General features: G+C 32.4%; 2 protein-coding genes and 1 pseudogene across 5 annotated transcripts; 2 read left to right on the top strand and 1 right to left on the bottom strand.

Moving 5' to 3' along the window:
* Positions 1-6936: 6936 nt before the first annotated feature.
* PDK (pyruvate dehydrogenase kinase) lies at positions 6937-9971 on the bottom strand. The gene is made up of 6 exons (XM_079055868.1): positions 9513-9971; positions 8718-8976; positions 8439-8619; positions 8206-8353; positions 7383-7596; positions 6937-7245 (listed from the first exon to the last, which is right to left on the bottom strand). Exons 1-6 carry the CDS (start codon positions 9759-9761, stop codon positions 7187-7189), a joined length of 1110 nt encoding a protein of 369 aa, XP_078911994.1. The 5' UTR covers positions 9762-9971; the 3' UTR covers positions 6937-7186.
* Positions 9972-10611: 640 nt separating this feature from the next.
* Positions 10612-12434, top strand: LOC145121155 (cyprosin-like). 3 transcript variants are annotated; one of them, XM_079056939.1, is made up of 5 exons: positions 10612-11123; positions 11206-11318; positions 11400-11451; positions 11548-11716; positions 11919-12434. In XM_079056939.1, exons 2-5 carry the CDS (start codon positions 11261-11263, stop codon positions 11991-11993), a joined length of 354 nt encoding a protein of 117 aa, XP_078913065.1. In that variant the 5' UTR covers positions 10612-11123; positions 11206-11260; the 3' UTR covers positions 11994-12434. The 3 variants fall into 3 exon arrangements, with proteins under 3 accessions (XP_078913065.1, XP_078913066.1, XP_078913064.1); XM_079056940.1 differs by having other exon boundaries at positions 10612-11318; positions 11406-11451; XM_079056938.1 differs by having other exon boundaries at positions 10612-11318.
* Positions 12435-15927: 3493 nt separating this feature from the next.
* Positions 15928-17950, top strand: LOC145119754 (S-adenosylmethionine synthase 2-like; annotated as a pseudogene). The gene is made up of 3 exons (XR_013713977.1): positions 15928-16182; positions 16430-17299; positions 17529-17950. The product of XR_013713977.1 is annotated as an S-adenosylmethionine synthase 2-like (transcript).
* The last annotated feature ends 1399 nt before the right edge of the window (positions 17951-19349 follow it).

Raw genomic sequence — 19349 nt, 5'->3', positions numbered from 1 at the left:
AATAAATTTTTCATTTTTAAAATCATATAATTCTCATAACACCTTTCAAAAAAATCTCATTTATTTAAATTTATAAAACACAACTCCATAATTGTTTGAGTAATAATCCAGGATCCTCAAAACATAGCTTTTTCTCTGTGGTGTACAATCAAGCCGGTGCCTTCCCGTGATCCTAAGAAAATCTGAAACACATAACACATAACACGGTAAGCACGAAGCTTAGCGAGTTCCCCAAAATACCATGCATAAATAATTAGCCACTCGAGGTTATAGCTCTGTAAGACCCTCCGGTCAATGTGTCTTAGTGGGACCCTCCAGTCCCACAGCTCGTTGGACCCTCCGCTCCGGTCTAAGTGAGAACCTTCCGGTCTCACTACTCGTTGGACCCTCTGGTCCGGTCTAAGTGAGGACCCTCCGGTCTCGTACTCTGATGGACCCTCCGGTCCTAACTCTGATGGCTATGAGTAATATACATCATAAATCACAAAGAAATAATGCGGGATATCACAACACACAATATAAACACATAAGACATCTCAGTCACACAAAATACCACTCATGGCAAGTATAGTGAGAAGACTCACCTCGCAAGCAAGCTAGTAACAGTCTCGAACGCGGAAATCTCGAACTAGCCTCCGCCTAACACATAGGGTAAACATCTCTAATTAATACTCTATTCGTACTCAAATACACCAAAGGCTATACTCTCCCTCTGTCTAACTCTTGAAGTGGATAAAAGACCATTTTACCCCTCCATGGTCTCCATTACTCATGATTGACCCAACCCTAAAGTCAACCGAAGTGAAACTCGAGTCAACAGTCCATGTTTGACCCGACTCGCCGAGTGCACCCTTGTGACTCGTCGAGTCCACTCATTTCCTCAGAAGTCTCGTGAAATTCCATCTCAGCTCATCGAGTTGACCCCCAACTCGCCGAGTTATCGCATGATTCAGTTCATCGGGACAAACCCTAACCGACTCGTCGAGTTGGCTCATCAACTCGGCGAGTCCATTCAAACCCTTTTCTTATTCAAACGATTTCCAGGCAGGAAACCTTCCCAAACTCCATATCCAACCTCCCAAGGCTCGAATGTCACGTAAAGCTTCAATCTTTACGTTCATGCATGGCATATGATGCTTAAAATGCCAAAATAACTCTAACAAAGGTGATTAACCATAATAGCTCTTATGTGGCTGAATAAAGCTAAAATCTTTGGACTCTCTGGACCTTACAAGGTCCAGATCTGAAGTCTAGGCCTCCTATTAGACTCCATGCACTCTTGTTCCAACAAAAGGTATGAAAATCCATAACTTCCATAATCATGATATCCAACTAAATAGATGAGAAAGGTGTGGAATTTTTACCTTCCAGTGAAGCTCCTTGTGAAGAAATGCTAGATCCCACAGCCCCATCTCGCTCCTTGCTTGTAGCTCGCTCCTTTCCTTCCAAAAGATCCATCAAAACACTTGATATTAGCACAAGCACTCTCTCTTAGCTTCAATGGCCGCCTAGGGTTTTACACAGGAGAGTTGAACAGTAGATGAGCCGCAAATTAGGCTATAAGTACCTTTAAATAGGCCACAGGTCCAAAGGTTTAGGGTTTCCTTCAGCAGCACTGACTCGACGAGTCGACTCACAGACTCGTCGAGTCAGCTCATTAATCCACGTCACCAATTGCGACTCTACTCGACGAGTTGAGGCACCAACTCGTCGAGTCACCCAGGCAACTTGTTATTACATATAGAAACGTTATACCTCGGAACCAGGATGTTACATCCTTTACCAATCGGCTCCTAGGTTACGAGTTTTAATCGCTTCCCACATCTCTCTTCTGGTTTTCAAATTACCGATTCGATGGATTAAATCCTCAGGAATCGATTGAAACAACAATCCTTTCATGATGTTGTTTTTCTTCATGTCATCTAGTCCGAAATCAATCACATCCTAAACGCCATGAATCCTGAGTAGCACCTCCATGCGCATCCTCCAAATTGTGTAATTTGTCGATGTCAAAGTCGGACATTGGAATGTGAACGACGTGTGTTCTTTAGTCGGTGGTTGGGACGATTCTCCTCCCGACATCGCGGTTGATTTCCTTTGCAGGTTGATTTCTTATTGCTCCACATGAATCGGAAAGATATATATATATATATATATATATATATATATATATATATATATATATATATATATATATATATATATATATATAAATGAAAAGCTGATGAGATATTTTTTTATTGAATTGGGCTAGAAACCCAAAGTCAAACACTGATTTAACAAGGGCCCAAAGTCAAAGAAAAACATGTTTATTTTTTTTAGGGCAAAACACATCTTCTCAACACTGCAAGAGGCAAACCCAAACTTTGGAAGGGATTTCACGAACGGGAAAAACGAGAATGTGCACGAACAGGACACAAAAATTCACGGTTCCGATCAGGTTTTTTTTGCTTGATATCTCCACACGGGGTCTCTCTCTACTGCAGGTATACCACAAAAGAACGACAGAGTTCTAAAGGTTCTGCACACAAACTCCCTCTCTGAAATCAAATTCTCTTATCCTAATGTTACTTTGTCCGTAACAGGCTCACGAAAACAACAAAAGCTATTACACTCGTAACTCTCCACACGAACAGACCTGCTTCAAACTCAAGCAGAAGAATTCGCAGATGGTGTTCACCACAGCAGAATTTCACAACACATGTTCCTTATATTCCTTTTCTCCAATACCAATTAAAAGCAAAACAGAAAAGAGAAACAATATGCAGCTTAATCTCGTTGGGAACTTTTATTGAAGAAAATCACACAAAACTTCAATATATATATATATATATATATATATATATATATATATATATATATATATATATATATATATATATAGGCCTAGGTTATTCTATTCAAAGTAATTATTGTGTTATTGTATGTATAATTGTGGGCCAATCATTTTACTTAATTTTGGAAAGTGAATAATACATATTATTAAATTAAATATAATTAAAAAATACCAACTAATTTCATTCTAAGGGTATTTTAGTCAATTAACATAAATTTAAAAAAGGAAAATTACATATTTTAAGGAAAATAGATTCTATTAATTTTAAAAATCTGATTGTATGAATGATAATTCTCCTAATTCAAAATTTCTAACGGGATATGTTTATCAATATATTGAAAAATAACAAATATGATTGAACCATACAAGAATTACACATTCTGACATAATATATATTTTGATTTAATGAACTTCTTGAAAAATAGTAACAAAATTTTGGATACAAGTTAAAAAAAATTTCATTACATTCTTAGAAAAAAAAATTATATATTATTCTATGCGAATGTTACACTTATTAATAACACAAAAAACACAATATATGAATCATTCTACCAGAATATACTATTACATATATTTTTTTTTCATTATATTGTATATTATTCTGGTAGAATATTCCATTCTTTTTGAAAGATTGGTGGTCATTGTTCATCTTCATCTCATACAATGTTCATCTTCAAGATTCTGTTCTCACAGAATCAGAATTCAAGATTTCATTCCAGTAGAATGTTGTAAGTTTCATATGTACCATGTTTTGCTTTGATATCTCTCGTTTCGTACCTACAAAAAATAATGGTATTCAACACTTGATCATTATTAACCAACAATATAAGATAAAATTCAAGCATAAAATTCAAGCAAACCAAAATAAAGTCACGCAAAAACCATTAAAGAGAAATGGATTCGTGATTTCATTCCAACAAAATTAGAATTCATGATTCCATTCCAACAGAATTGGATTCGTGATTTCATACAATTCGTGAACAAATGGCAACAGAATTAGAGGAACTGTTTGTCTTTCTATTTGGATGGAAATAGAGGAAATGTTTCATTCAAGCATTTCAGCGAACAGTTGGTGGGCAGAATCTAAATATACATAAGCATGTATCTCAAATAATAGGTACACGTACACAGAGTTAAAACAAATTACAGCAAGCAAGCATATTCAACTTCAAGATTATATCTGGGTGTACATACCTGCAAACGTTTGTAGGGCTTGTAACACTCACTTTGCTTTTAACAATTAATTATGTATTCCATCTTTTTTATGACAATGCCTTTATAAATAATATTATCACAAAATTATAACAAAATAAATAATATTATTACAAAATTATAACAAAATCAATTTTGTGGTGTGAAAAAATGATCTTGATACTTAAACTTTGAACACAAATATATATTGTTTCATATTTAAATGACAAATTCAATTAAAAAAAAGCAACATCAAATATTAAATCTTACAAGTCGCATCTTCGTGTGATCACAAAAAATTAAAGAAATCAATTAAGATGAGCACCCGTGATTCCTCCATTTGTGTCTTCAGGAACTTTGCAGCCTCTCCATGGTGAGTTCTCAAGGAAAGACTTGCACTCAGTTACCTCCTAGAGATCATTTTTTAGAAGCTCTGACGATGATATTTTGGCCAAGAAGTAACCCTTCACATCTGTCGGACAACTCGAGAATGAAAACGGTGCAGATTCATATCCGTTCTTGTGCACGGCCAAATAAGTAACTCTCACCGTCGCTCCTGTTGCTCAATTTAGGGTTTTCAGAAATCGGTTTTTATATAAAGAGGGGAACGAGATTTAATAAAAGTAAATATCATGATTATAGGAATTATTTTTGGAAGTTATTAAACAAATTACTAAATTACCCTTATTTATTTATTTAATTATTTAATTTTTTATTTAATTTTGATTGGCCCACAATTATGCATACAATAACACAATAATTAGTTTAAACAAATGAACCTAGCTATATATATATATATATATATATATATATATATATATATATATATATATATATATATATATATATATATATATATTCTGAATACGGGATCCTATCTCGTTATATACTAAACAAAACATAATAGAATATAACTAGGATTCTATTATAGGAACATCTACACTTTCCTAATATACGTTTCCTTATGACTCAAGGACTTTAGTACTTGGACAACACTCCGAGACTTGTGATCTGGACCAAACACGCATGACTTGCCACATTGGACTCAGATATTCACCAAAAGATGATAGTGGCTTCGAGAATGCCAATAAGTTCAAGAAATCTCTTCCCCATGTTTATGGTTGTTGTAGTCAAGATTCAGTTTGATCCCTTTGGGCTCAAAAGCACGGTCAATGAAGATTATTGCATTTCTAGCAAACACCCACCGATTGTGTTTTTGTGTCTAGATACCCACCTTTAGCAATCTTGTTTTTTGAAATTCCCATTTAAGGGGTGTTTCATATTGCTTTTCAAAATAGTTTATTGACTTATTGACTTTTTGAAAAGCTAATAAGTCAAAAAAAAAGTGTTTGGCAAACTCAAAAACACTTTTGAAAATAACTTTTCCATTAGCTTTAAAACTCATTTTTTAAAAAACATGTAAAAGTTGACTTTTTTAAACTGATTTTGGCTTTTTCACCAAAATAACTTCATAAATGAGTTTTTAAGCGAAACACTTTTTAACTTATTGACTTATTGTCTTTTTCACCATAAAAACTAATTCAAACACTTTAAAAAAAAACTCATTTTACCATCACTATAAGTCAATAAACATTTTTATCTGTGTTTTTAGAATTCAAAAAATACTCTCAAACACCCCCTTAGCAAAACTTAGTAACATTAGAAAATTTTTAAACCCCACTAAAAATATTCTTGTTTCGACAAAAATTAGGTTTGTTTACTCATGGTTTTCTTTCTATATTTAATGATAATAAGATATTAAAATAAAAAATGAAAAAGAAATATATAAAAGATATAATAGTATTTTTAGTTTTGATAAAGCCCAAATATACAACTAAACTGGACTTCAATGAACAAAATCTACTATTTTTCAAAGGCAAACCCAACAATTTTTGTAATTTTATCAACAAAAAAAAAAGGTCACAATCATTTTATTCGAAAAAGATACCAAAAACGTTTTAACAGCCATCTATGCTTAGGGAACCAAAAATATAATTTACTCTTTGTTAAATATAAAGCTTTCCAACTAAATCCTTCTTTTAGTTTTTATTCTACACCCTTATTCATTTCATTATATTAAAGTTTGTTTTTTTACAAACACCTAAAACAAATATGAATTATTTGTAATACGCTTTACCACTAAGAAGATCTAGTCAGTACATCTAAAAATATACCAATATCGGTAAAGAAAAAAAAATGTACCATTAATTATACTTTTAGCGAAGTCTCTTGAAAATTTTCTTGAATGAATCATCTCTTAAACATATTATTGGTGGTTCTAGTTGAAATTAACTTTTCACGATATTGTCATGTAACTAGTCGAATTTATTTGACACACTTATTTGTGAAAACTGTTTAACTGTATAAAAAAAAATTAACAATTTTTTAGAAAAAACACCTGTTTCCAAGAAATCAAAGGACTTAAACTAAGAAAAATAAATAAAACAACAAATATATTTACAAAAAGCATGAATATCATATGATTTTTCTGGACAAAACCCTAATTCAATCATCCATATATCCAATAACATTCTATCTTTCAAAACTGGATAGAACAGAACAACTTGTACTACCATCATTAGTCTGTATTTATCTGTGATTGTGACTATAGGGACTATAATTGTGACTACCATTAATCTGTATTGATCTGTGATTGTGATTATAATTGTGACTACCATTAGTCTGTATTGATCTGTGATTGTGATTATAATTGTAACTATCATTAGTCTGTATTGATCTGTGACTGATGTCAATTGGACAAAAAATTGCAATCTTTTTATCCCATCCAAAAAAAATTGAACAAGTCGAATAGATACTCACTCTCGATCTCAATCTTTCATCTATGTAAAAGACATAAATGCCCTTTTCATTATCGTGGTGTCAAAGTTGGAGGTCTTGTATACAATAAATAGAAAAATGACATTTGCTTGCTAGAAGAAGAGATCACCCATCCATGGCTTCATGGAATATGATGTCTACTTACATACAAAGGAAACAAGAAAGATTTGCATGAAGATCAAATTCGATAACTAGAATAGTCAATAGCAACATGTTTGAAAGAGATACATCATCTTCAATGACTACTACTCTTCTATCTTCATCTGCATTTCAATCATTTACATCTTTCAAGAAATTCGATTATTATTACTATTATTATTATTATGGAAGTGGTTCTTGTGAATCCCCCAAACGTGACAAATGAAGATACGCATCTGTTCCTGCAAAAACACAACATAGAAAGAACTTTATTTTTCTTTTCAAGTAAAGGATGATTGATTGATTGATTACTCTTTCTTGTATTATGCATATATACATGATAATTTAGTGAAAGTAGTGCATATGGAGTTTGACATACCGTAGCCTTCCATGGAGATGATTTGAAGATCCCCTCCAAAATACCGAGCATATAACCGACTTATAGGAAGCCCATAACCATAACCAGCCATTGTTGCTATATCTGCAGTTCCAAGATCCGATCGCTCATCAAGTGGATTTTTTGCAGTACTGTAGAGGTATGTAAATATCTTAGGCAGACCACTTCTTGGAATTCCACCTCCCTCGTCAGACACCTGTCATACATATCCATTTTCCAAATTAAATTATTGAAAATAAAAAAAAAAAACGGAAATTCAACCAAATAAAATACATTTTTCGCTTGTTTGCCACACATGACATGACGGATTTGTACTGTGTTTGACATGCATTGAACTGACGTCAATGGGACAAAAATTGCAACATTTTGTTTCACCCAGAGAGGTGGGACAGGGACTCGCTCTCGATCTCCCGTTTGTGGAAAAAGACGTGAACGCCCTCCTCATCCTCATCATCAAAAATAGCCCTAGAAATCTTGTTCAGTTATGTCCAATCCAGAGGCAGCCTACGGCTGCCTCTGTAGTGTAACAGACGCAGCCTACGGCTGCGTCTGTTACACTCACACATGACTGGATAGGACTGAACAAACTTTTTAGGGATGTTTTTGATGATGAGAATGAGGAGGGCTTTCACGTCTTTTTCCACAAACGAGAGATCGAGAGCGGGGCCCTGTCCCACCTCTTTGGGTGAAACAAAAGGTTGCAATTTTTATCCCATTGACATCAGTTCAATGCATGCCAAACACAGTACAACATGTCTTGCCCTGTGTTATACATACAGGGTCTTAAGCATGAAACCGAACATGCCTTAATTGTAACATCTTCCAACCCATCAGCAACTATTATCCGAATAGGAGGTGCGAGTTTTTCCAAATCCATAAATCGCTCTTCAACAGCACGCAATGAATTTTTAACCAACTCAAACACCATCAAATGCAAATGTGTAGGGACATAACTGTCATTAACATGTCAAAAAATGAAATTTGAGATCAAAAATAAAAAATGTTACGAATTGTTCAGAGAAATACATGACAACTTACGGGAATGTGAAATCAGGATCACCATAGACCTTAACATCAGGTGCAGTGCCATATTCACGTAAACAAACAGATCTTGCATCTTCACTAGCATGCCTTGCTACTTCTACTGGAGACATTTTTGCATGTATGTAACCAATTCGATCTGGTGGGGGATTTGGTTCATGCAGTGCCACATGTTGACCTGAGATTTGACCGAATTTTAAACAAGAAAAACTACTTTAACATGATAATAATTGTAATGAGTAATAACGCATTCCACATGGAGTTTATGATACTAACCAATTAGCATACGAATGCCAATTCTTGACATGTAAAAGCGATCTAGAAACTGGTGAATGTCATCGAGGTCTTTGTAATCAAGTTTTGGGTTGAGATCTTTCTTCAACTGTTGTACACCAAGAGCCATGGTAGGGACAACGTTATTGTGTCGCACCTTGATTAAATTAATCATTTTTGTGAAGTCTTGTTCGTCATTCATGTCTTTGATATCAGGAAAGGATCTAAGGTCACGAAAGGAATCCAGGTACCAATCTCGCACCTTGCATGTCACAAATGGAATCAATTTTTTAATTTTGAATTCTTACAGGAATCAAGAGTGTAAAACGTAGTTGAAGGAAAAGAATGGTGAAGTTCTATAAAGCAAATGGATAAGGTAGCAGTTATTTCTCAATTCTTACAAGAATCAGATCCCTAATTTGCGATATCATTAAGAAGTTTAATGTGATCATCAAATATGATGAAATTGGAGTAATTCAGATGAAATTTGAAGTTAAAAGTAGCTTTATCACCATCAATATACACACACAATGGAATTTGAAGAATTTGAACAACACCCAATTTGCAGATCACGTAATCTATCAAGTAACTATGGCCTAATTCTGTCACCAAGAAACCGAATCTTTGAAGAAAATCTCCCTCAATTGACAACAATATAACACTCCTATAAACCAGATAACAAAAATAGGGCCAGTTATCGGAAATCAAAGTGAGAAAAGTGAAATTATCCAGAAAGAAAACCTAAAATCGTATCAAGGAGAATTATTGGAAAGGAAAAGAAATGGGGTTATAACATACTTTGAGGATAGCAGGCTTTTCGGATAAACCATATGGAAGAGACTCGAGCTCAATGGCGCGCCTAGCAATCCTTATGGGGAGCTCCTTGTGAAGAAATTGAGCACCAAGGAGGAGATTACGTTCACTGAATTTGGAGCCGAACTCCATCATGTAACGGAGGCTGACGCCGTTCTGTTTCATAGCACCCCATCGGTGCACCTCGTCGATCAGAGACTTGGAGAAGGAATCGTATAGCTTCTTGGCGGCCATGGCTGTGTGGAATTTGAGGAGCAGCGTAGTCCACAAGGGGAAACTGACATATCACGATCAGACACACTCACACCCCATACCAATGAATTATGATGCTTCACATAAAGTTTTGTTTGAGAACGAGAGGATTGCGTTGGCGTTATCTTCCTGGAAGTCGGAGGTATTTAGGCTTCATACAAATATTCCCAAAAATGGGTCTAAACAATGTGACTATTTAGCAGTAATTCTTGTTAAAATAGTCTATAGAATTAGAAACCACGGGGTATCTATTTTCTTAAGACTAAAACTATAAATTTAGTCTAAAAAGTTTAAAAAAAAGACCCCAACAACTTTAAAAAAAGACCCAACAACCTTTGAAATCGCAATTAATCCTTATTGGGCTGTTGGACAAGTCCATTTGTGATTTCTTAAAGTCCACTTAGGATTTTTTTCCTCGTATATATATATATATATATATATATATATATATATATATATATATATATATATATATATATATATATATATTTTTCTGATAACCTCTTTTAACTACGATTTCTGACCGTTTGAGTGCGATTTCAAGATATTTGGATTACGATTTTTTGACCCTTTGACTGTGTTTCCACGGTTTTGCTGCGAAAATAAATATATATAATATATTTTTTTTTAAAAGAAAAATCAACTTATCTATATTGAAAGTTTTAAAAAGTTAGATTTTTTAATTAGATTTTTATTTTAAAAAACCATGAGTTCACATTTTAATCATTTTTTTGGTTTGCACATATGAAAAATAGCATATCCTTGATATCAACAAAAATATGTTAGGTTCTCAGGGAGTATTCATTTACCACACTACCGGTTTATTGCTACAACTTGGAGAGGTATAAGCTTGGTATCGTGACATACATTTTAAACAAATGTTAAGGAGCGGTTCTAGTTCCTTTTTATTTCATGTGGTTGCTCGGTAAGCTTTATTTTTTATAAATCAACTCTGGATGTAGTATACTTTCCACATGAGTATGTTTTTATAGCTACGTTCATTCATGTACGACTGATTTAAACCTTATTTGAGTGGTTCTTTATGCCCCCATCAAGAAGAAGACCTCTTTGTATGTAACCCTAAGGAAGAAATTGAGCAGTTGCATTCGAGATGTTTGATGAAATGCCTAAGTGAAACTATCATTCATGTTTTGCCCCTGTATCCAAACTAATTAAATCATGATCACCCTAAAGTATGTTTTGTAATATTACTATTAGTGATGCTTAAGATCTTCCAATTTTCATCCATGGAAATCTGTTGCAATTAAATATGGAACTGGTACTATCTCTGGTTTCTTTAGCCAAGATTCTATAAGACTTGGTGACTTTACTATCAAGGAACAGGTAAAGACTAAAGTTTAAGAAATTATGCATCTTTTTATTAAAATTTCTTCATTTTGACAATTACTAAATTACCCATTTTCAGGATTTCATAAAAGCAACCAAAGAGTCTGGAATTATTTTTGTTGCAGCAAAGTTTGATGGTATTCTTGGCTTTGGGTTTCAAGAAATCTAAGTTGGGGTTGCTCTTCATGTTTGGTACTTCACTCATTTTCCAAACTTTTTCTTGGAGTAAATTACATTTTTTCCCCTAAGTCTTTTCAAAAGTTTCAGTTTTAGTTTCAGATAGTTCTATTCTGCAATGTTGGTGCCTCTGTGAGCCTGTTCAATTGTAAGAGGAAACTATTTAGGACAAAACTGTAATTTTAAACAAACTACGGGACCAAAAATATAATTTTTTTTAATGTTTGATGATTGACTATATTAGGTACAACATGGTCGACCAAGGTCTTGTTTATGAACCTGTGTTTTCATTTTGGCTTAATCGAAATACTAAAGATAATGAAGGAGGTGAATTTGTATTTGGTGGTGTTGACACTAATCATTTCAGAGTTGTACACACTTATGTCCCTGTCACTCAAAAAGGCTACTGGCAGGTTACTATTGTTTATATTCATTTTAAATTTTTTTTATAAAAATTTATTACTCATTTGGTTATTTTTCTTGTTATAGTTTGAAATGAATGATGTCGTTATTAGTAACGAAACAACTGATAATTTGTAGCATTTTTTATCCTTTCCGATATTTAAATTGTGTTTTTATAGTTTCTGATTATCATACTTTTTGTTTTTCTTTTAGGATTTTGCACCAATGGTTGTGCAGCAATTGTCGGTTCTGGAACCTCTTTATTGGTTGGTCCAACGGTATATATAGTTTACTATTTCCGGGGGTAAAATAGATATTTATACACATTCATACATGCATATTTTGTTGGCCAGAACCTCTGTTTTAGGTTGTTGTTACTGAAATCAATCAAGCTATTGGTGCACATGAATTAACGAGCCACGAATGCAAGACTTTGGTCGAGTAATATGAAAAGTCTATAATTGATATGCTCTTATCTGAAGTATCTTTTTTTATTTTCATTTTTTATACACAAAACTACAAAAAAAAAACCTTGTTTAGTTTCAATATCTTGTAGGCAAAACCTGAGAAAATATGCTCCCAAATGAAGTTATGCATGTTTGAAGACTCTCATGATACTAGGTCAATTTCACACTTCTTTTACAATTATATTTATTTTAGTTATTCATATTATTGTTATCTGTAACATCAAAAATAACGTTAAATTTCTTTTACAATTATAATTAAATCATGATCACCCTAAACTATCATTCATGTTTGAAGGTTCATTCCATATTAATTATAAAACTTACTGTAACATCAAAATAACGTTCTTATGTATTTAAATGACTTATGCATATAGTTATTCATATGCATATGCATATAGTTATTCATATGCATATGCATAAATTTATTCTTATGTATATACTTAATATTATGCATATGCATATACATATACTTATTATTATGCATATGCATATATCATATACTTGTTGTTATGCATATGCATATACATAATCACAATCATATGTATTTAATTGCCAAATGCATATACTTATTTTTATACATATACGTATGCATATATATATATATATATATATGTATATGTATATGTGCATACATATGCATATGCATATGCATATGCATATATATATGCAGATATATATATATATATATATATATATATATATATATACATATATTTATTCATATGTATTTGTATATGTTTACTCTTATGCATACATATAGAAGCATAAAAAATATTTTTTTTAAAATATGCATGTGCATACGAATGTTTTTTGTTAAATATGCATATACACAAAAAAAATATGAATATGCATTAAAAATGCATTTTCTTGAATTTTTTTAAAATATTAATTTTGAAATATAAGGAATATCTTTGCTGATTTTAAAAAACAAAAATAAAATTTTTTTTGTTTTCAAATAAGTGAAAATATACTTTATATTTCCAAATTAAGATTTAAAAAAAATCAAAAAATGCATTTTTAATGAATATTCATATTTTTTTGTGAAAATATACATTCTCAAAAAAATTAATATTTTTTATCAATTTTTTTGTAACACTATTAGATATATGTATTAACACGCACAAGTGAAATTTAGTAACTAAATTCATTGTAGAATCCAGTTGAAGGTGGATGTTGGTTCATATACCATTGATGTAATATATGAGGAAAAGATGAATTGTTGGATACAAATTTGTTTTGACTTGATTTCTTATGACCGGAAGTGTCATAAATGTGATTGAAAATTGCTATTGAATCTATTTCATTTTTGTAGCATGGATATGTAATCTAACAATTACCACCTCCTATCAAACATGAAACTCAAAAATCAATGCCTTCACTTTCACTCGATGAATTGAAAGAAAAAACTGAGAATTTTGGATCTAAGGCATTGATTGGTGAAAATTCATATAGAAGGGTTTATTTTGCAAACTTAAAAAATAGAAAAAGTGTTGCTGTGAAAAAACTTGATGGTTTCTACAGAGGCTGAATCAAATTCAGAGTTTTTGACTCAGGTAAAGTCAACTTATCTGCTTGGAATATACTTTTCTATTTTCATTTCTTACTATAACAACATTGTACATTGAAAAATCTACATAATCAGTGTTAGATGAAAGTATATTGTTATTTCTTGCATTCTTCTTTATGAATAATGTTTGTCTTTCGATTCAAGGTGTCAATGGTTTCAACACTCAAGCATGACAACTTTATTGACTTGTATGGTTACTATATTGAGGGAAATACACATGTCTTAGGCTTAAAAATATGCATATGACATGCATACGAATATACATATAGATGCATTAAAAAGGTTTTTTTTTAAATGTGCATTTGCATACGCATATATTTTTTTAAAAATATGCATATACACAAAAAATATGAATATGCATTAAAAATGCATTTTTGTCAAAAATTCTTCTTTCAAATATTAATTTCGAAATTTAAGGAATATTTTCATAGATTTAAAAATATATTTAAAAAAATACTAAAAATTAAAAAATTAGAAAAAATTTAAAAAAATTTAAAAAATTAAAAAAAATCAAATACAGTATATTAAAATATTCCTTATATTTCGAAAATAAGATTTAAAAAAGAATTTTCCAAAAAAATGCATTTTAATGCATATTTATATTGTTTATGCATATGTATATTTTCAAAAAAAATATGCACACATACAAGCATATAATTTTGTTTTCAATTTTTTTTTGTAGTATTCTTAGATATAAGTATTAACATGCATTTGTGAAATTTGGTAACTAAATTCATTGTTGATAAAAATTTTGTTGGTTCTCTCCGTCAATTTAGTTCTCCATTGATCTTCTTTCTCTCTCTCTCTCTCTCTCTCTCTCTCTATATATATATATATATATATATATATATATATATATATATATATATATATATATATATGTATATATTGTTAGGTTCATGTGAAACCATCATATTTTGTGAGACATGAGGACGCAATCCTAGCCATTCATTTTGGAGATAAAAAAAATATTTTAAAAATGGAAAATAAATGAAAATTTTTGAATTTTTTTAAAATATTATTTTCGTCTTTAATATTATCCAAAAAAAAGTTAAAAAGAAATTACCGTTTTTTTCAAAATATACGTGAAATATTCTAATAGAATATTATACTGTAAATTGTAACATCCCAATTTTTGAGGCCCAAAAAATTTTCTTTTTAATTAAGTAACTTATAAAACAGTTTACTGAAAAACATCAACGATTCATATCATTTCATAAAACCTTAGTCATGTGTCTCAAAACCATAACATAAAATAGTAACAATGTCAGAGTACAATCCCATGGATCTCAAAGTGCGGAAATCATATGTGTGCGATGCGCTACTACTAGGGTTGTAAACGAACCGAACGAACACGAACAAGGCCTTGTCCATGTTCGTTCTTTTAAGTTAGTCGAACAATAGATCGAACACAAACAGATAAACGAACAAGCATTCTTGTTCATGTTCGTTCGTTTAACAAATTACCTTGTTCATGTTCGTTTGTTTATGTTCATGAACATGCAAAACTAACCAACATAAACGAACAAAGATAAACAAACACAATTGAACATATATGAACATATATGAACATAAACGAACATATAATATAGTAATGTAATACAAAACAATTGAACATATATGAACATAAATAAACTTAAATGAACGAACATAAACGAACGTAAACGAATAACATGAACAAACGTTCATGAACATAAATAAATGAACGAGACTATTGTTCATGTTCGTTCGTTTAATTAAACAAACGAGAATTTGTGTTCATGTTCGTTCATTTATTAAATAAATGAACATAAACAAACGAGAATTTGATTTTGTGTTTTGCTAGATCTGTCATGGATGGACTTGTTTTACAAATCTGTATATGTATTAGATAAACACGAATCCAGAATTTCATGTGTGTGATTTCAGGAAAAAAAAATGGGTTTTTACTTGTCGCCGGAAAAATAATGTTTCGCCGGAGAAGATGAACAGTGCATCGCCGGAGTTGTCAATGACGCCGGAAAACAACTATACCTCTGATAGTAGGTTATAAGGATGCTTTTTGAACAGTTCAAATGTAGACAAAAAAAATCAATGACTAAATTTGTACAAATCGAGAAATAAGTAACCTTTTAACTCATTATCCCAATACGTTACAAGAAAATCACAATAAATTAACCAAAAAAGAACCCCTGTCGTTTTAGCAGGAGAAGTCGATAACGAGAAAGTACTGAAGGTGTTCATCTAAAATCACAATAAATTAACCAAAAAAGAATAACTAGTGAAACCGACTATCAAATGAACGACTAAGATCACATCTAGGAGATGGTGATGCCTTTATGCCGATGAATGTTTTAAGTTATAATTTCTACTCCCCGTTTTTTTAATCTCTTGAAATCGTCTCGTTAGTGTTTTCAAAGGAGAGGAAATCCACAGCAGCTCATCATCCTCTTCGTTTCTCAAGGTATTTCAGGCTATACACTTTCTCCAATTCAATTTTACTGCTTACAAATCACAAATATCGCCAAAAAAAGGATCCGATTTTTGTGTTTTCATACAACTTCCTATACCCATAGCTGTATATGCTCACATGAAAATCAATGTTTGATAATTATATGATGTCGAATAGTGTTTTCTGTGTTAATATCACTTCTGAGTCAAGTTCAATACGATTTTAGCAGATTTTACTAGCAAATAAACTTGACTAACAGGTCTGCAACAATGGAGACGTTTTTGTTCATATCCGAATCCGTTAACGAAGGCCACCCAGACAAGCTCTGCGACCAGATCTCCGACGCCGTCCTTGACGCCTGCCTAGCACAGGACCCTGACAGCAAGGTTGCTTGTGAAACTTGCACCAAAACGAACATGGTAATGGTTTTTGGTGAAATTACAACCAAAGCTAACATCGATTACGAGAAAATCGTCCGTGATACTTATCGCGAGATCGGATTTGTTTCCGATGATGTGGGTTTAGACGCCGACAACTGCAAAGTACTCGTCAATATTGAGCAACAAAGCCCCGATATCGCCCAGGGTGTCCATGGTCACTTAACAAAGAAGCCGGAAGAAATCGGCGCCGGTGACCAAGGTCATATGTTTGGTTACGCCACCGACGAGACCCCTGAGCTCATGCCGCACAGCCATGTTCTTGCGACCAAACTTGGAGCCCGATTAACCGAAGTTCGGAAAAACGGGACCTGCACCTGGCTCCGCCCCGACGGGAAAACCCAGGTCACCGTCGAGTATTTCAACGACAAAGGAGCCATGGTTCCGATACGCGTCCACACCATTCTGATATCGACGCAGCATGATGAAACAGTCACCAACGATGAGATTGCCGCTGATCTGGAAGAGCATGTGATCAAACCGGTGGTTCCGACGAATTACCTCGACGAGAAGACAATCTACCATTTGAACCCGTCTGGACGTTTTGTAATCGGTGGACCTCACGGTGACGCTGGTCTCACCGGTCGGAAAATCATCGTTGACACCTACGGTGGTTGGGGTGCTCATGGCGGTGGTGCTTTCTCCGGGAAGGACCCAACCAAGGTGGACCGCAGCGGTGCTTACATTGTCAGGTTAAAGAACCCCCACTTTCTCTCTCTTAATAATCTGGAAACAACAGAAAATCATGAACTGCAAATTGGAAAATAATATTAATCAGTAAATTATATTATCTTTTCAAAACTTTCACTTTACACCTTGGAGTATGCTTTTATTACTATGGTATTATGGTAACCCTAAAGCGAAAGCCCCATATTTTTTAACATATAACCCTCTCAATTAATTTTTACTATTTTAAATTAGGTAAGCTGCCAAGAGCATTGTGGCTTGTGGGGTCGCAAGAAGGGCCATTGTTCAAGTCTCGTATGCTATTGGTATCCCTGAGCCATTGTCGGTTTTTGTGGACACATATTGGACAGGGAAGATTCATGACAAAGAGATTTTGGAGATTGTGAAAGAAAACTTTGATTTCAGGCCAGGAATGATCTCGATTGACCTTGATTTAAAAAGAGGTGGCAATGGGAGGTTCTTGAAGACCGCTGCTTATGGACATTTTGTTTGCTTTATGGTTTGGTTTTTTTTTTTTGGAATGCATATGCTAGGAAGAAACATAAATAATTACAGGATATAGCGGATTGTATTTTATAACCAAGAGAGCCAACCGACTTTAACTATGTTTTTCTATGACATCTTAATGGGTTATAGTGACATGGTGTGGTTTAGCAGTTGAAAATTGTTGATATCTGGGTCGGTCTTTGGTTTTATGGCTTTTTAATGCCATAAGGCAACAAATGGAGCAATCAAATACACATACTAATTAAAATCACTAGATAATAGAAAACGGAAGTATCTTAAATAATTGATTATAAACGGAAGTTAGATATGTTAGACGATCATGTATACATATCACAAGCTATGTTCATGGTTGATTGATGTGGTGATCATATGGTGACTGATGAGGTGTAGTGGTGGATTGTAATTGCCACCACAACTAACCACACCCAATCATATTTCTCTCTCTATATATATATGGAATGGTTATTTGGAAAACAAAAAAACCCTAAAAATCATAAAAATGTATAAAAAAAATACCTAGAGATCACAAAACTTTTTTTTGACATTTTTATGAAAAAATCGAAGGTTTTTAAAGAAATTCGCTGAATTTTTTTTTTTAATAAAAAAAAAAAACTGATTTTTTAATTTTTTTTTCAGCGAATTTTAATAAAAAGCTGCGATTTTTTATAAAAAAATTCAAAAAAAAGTTTTGTGATCTCTAAGTATTTTTTTTATGCATTTTTATGATTTTTAGGGTTTTTTGTTTTCCATAGAACCTAAACCTTATATATATATATATATATATATATATATATATATATATATATATATATATATGTATCAAAGCCACGTTTTAGACCAGAGATTAGTATGTATGATAACTCTGTTTGTTATTTGGTTAATTTTTGTTTGAAGAATTTTAAGAAAATTATGAGTTTTGTTAAGAATGATACAGAGACCAGACCAGTGATTGGTTGGATTAGCGTAAGACGTGCAAGTATGGTAAGTCACGGAGCCGGACCACAATCATCGTTGGGCCGATGCCCTCTCTGTTCATCCTAGATAAAACAAGTAAGTTTTCTTATAAAATCTTTAAACTAAAAATTAATCAAATATGAGTAGATTTTCACGCATATTATCTAAAAAATATGATACTGGTAAAAATATTATGAATAAAGAACAAGATTATGATGATAATCATATAAACTCTATTGAAGAAACTATTGATAATATAGAACAAAATTTAAATGATTGGACTATACCTAAAACAAATATAAACACAATTTATAGAATAGGGACTTTTGATTATTTTCAAAGTTACTCAATTAAAATGACTGAACAAACCCTATCCATTGGTCAAAACCAACAAAATATAAATTTGTTATCATCAAGATCTATTTTCGAACATAGACAAAAATATAAATTTCTTCATTTAGGTCTTGTTCAAATTGCTATCAAACCTCTTTTTAGAATTGGTGTTGATGCTCCTGTTCTCTTAATATTAAGAGATAAAAGACATACAGATTTTCAAAATTCTATTTTAGCTATGGCAGAAACAAATATCGCAAA

Source organism: Lactuca virosa, chromosome 6 (genome assembly GCF_052849685.1).
Source record: "Lactuca virosa cultivar CGN04683 chromosome 6, Lactuca_virosa_CGN04683_v6, whole genome shotgun sequence".
Lineage (NCBI taxonomy): Eukaryota > Viridiplantae > Streptophyta > Magnoliopsida > Asterales > Asteraceae > Lactuca > Lactuca virosa.
This window is presented reverse-complemented; position numbering and strand designations above follow the sequence as displayed.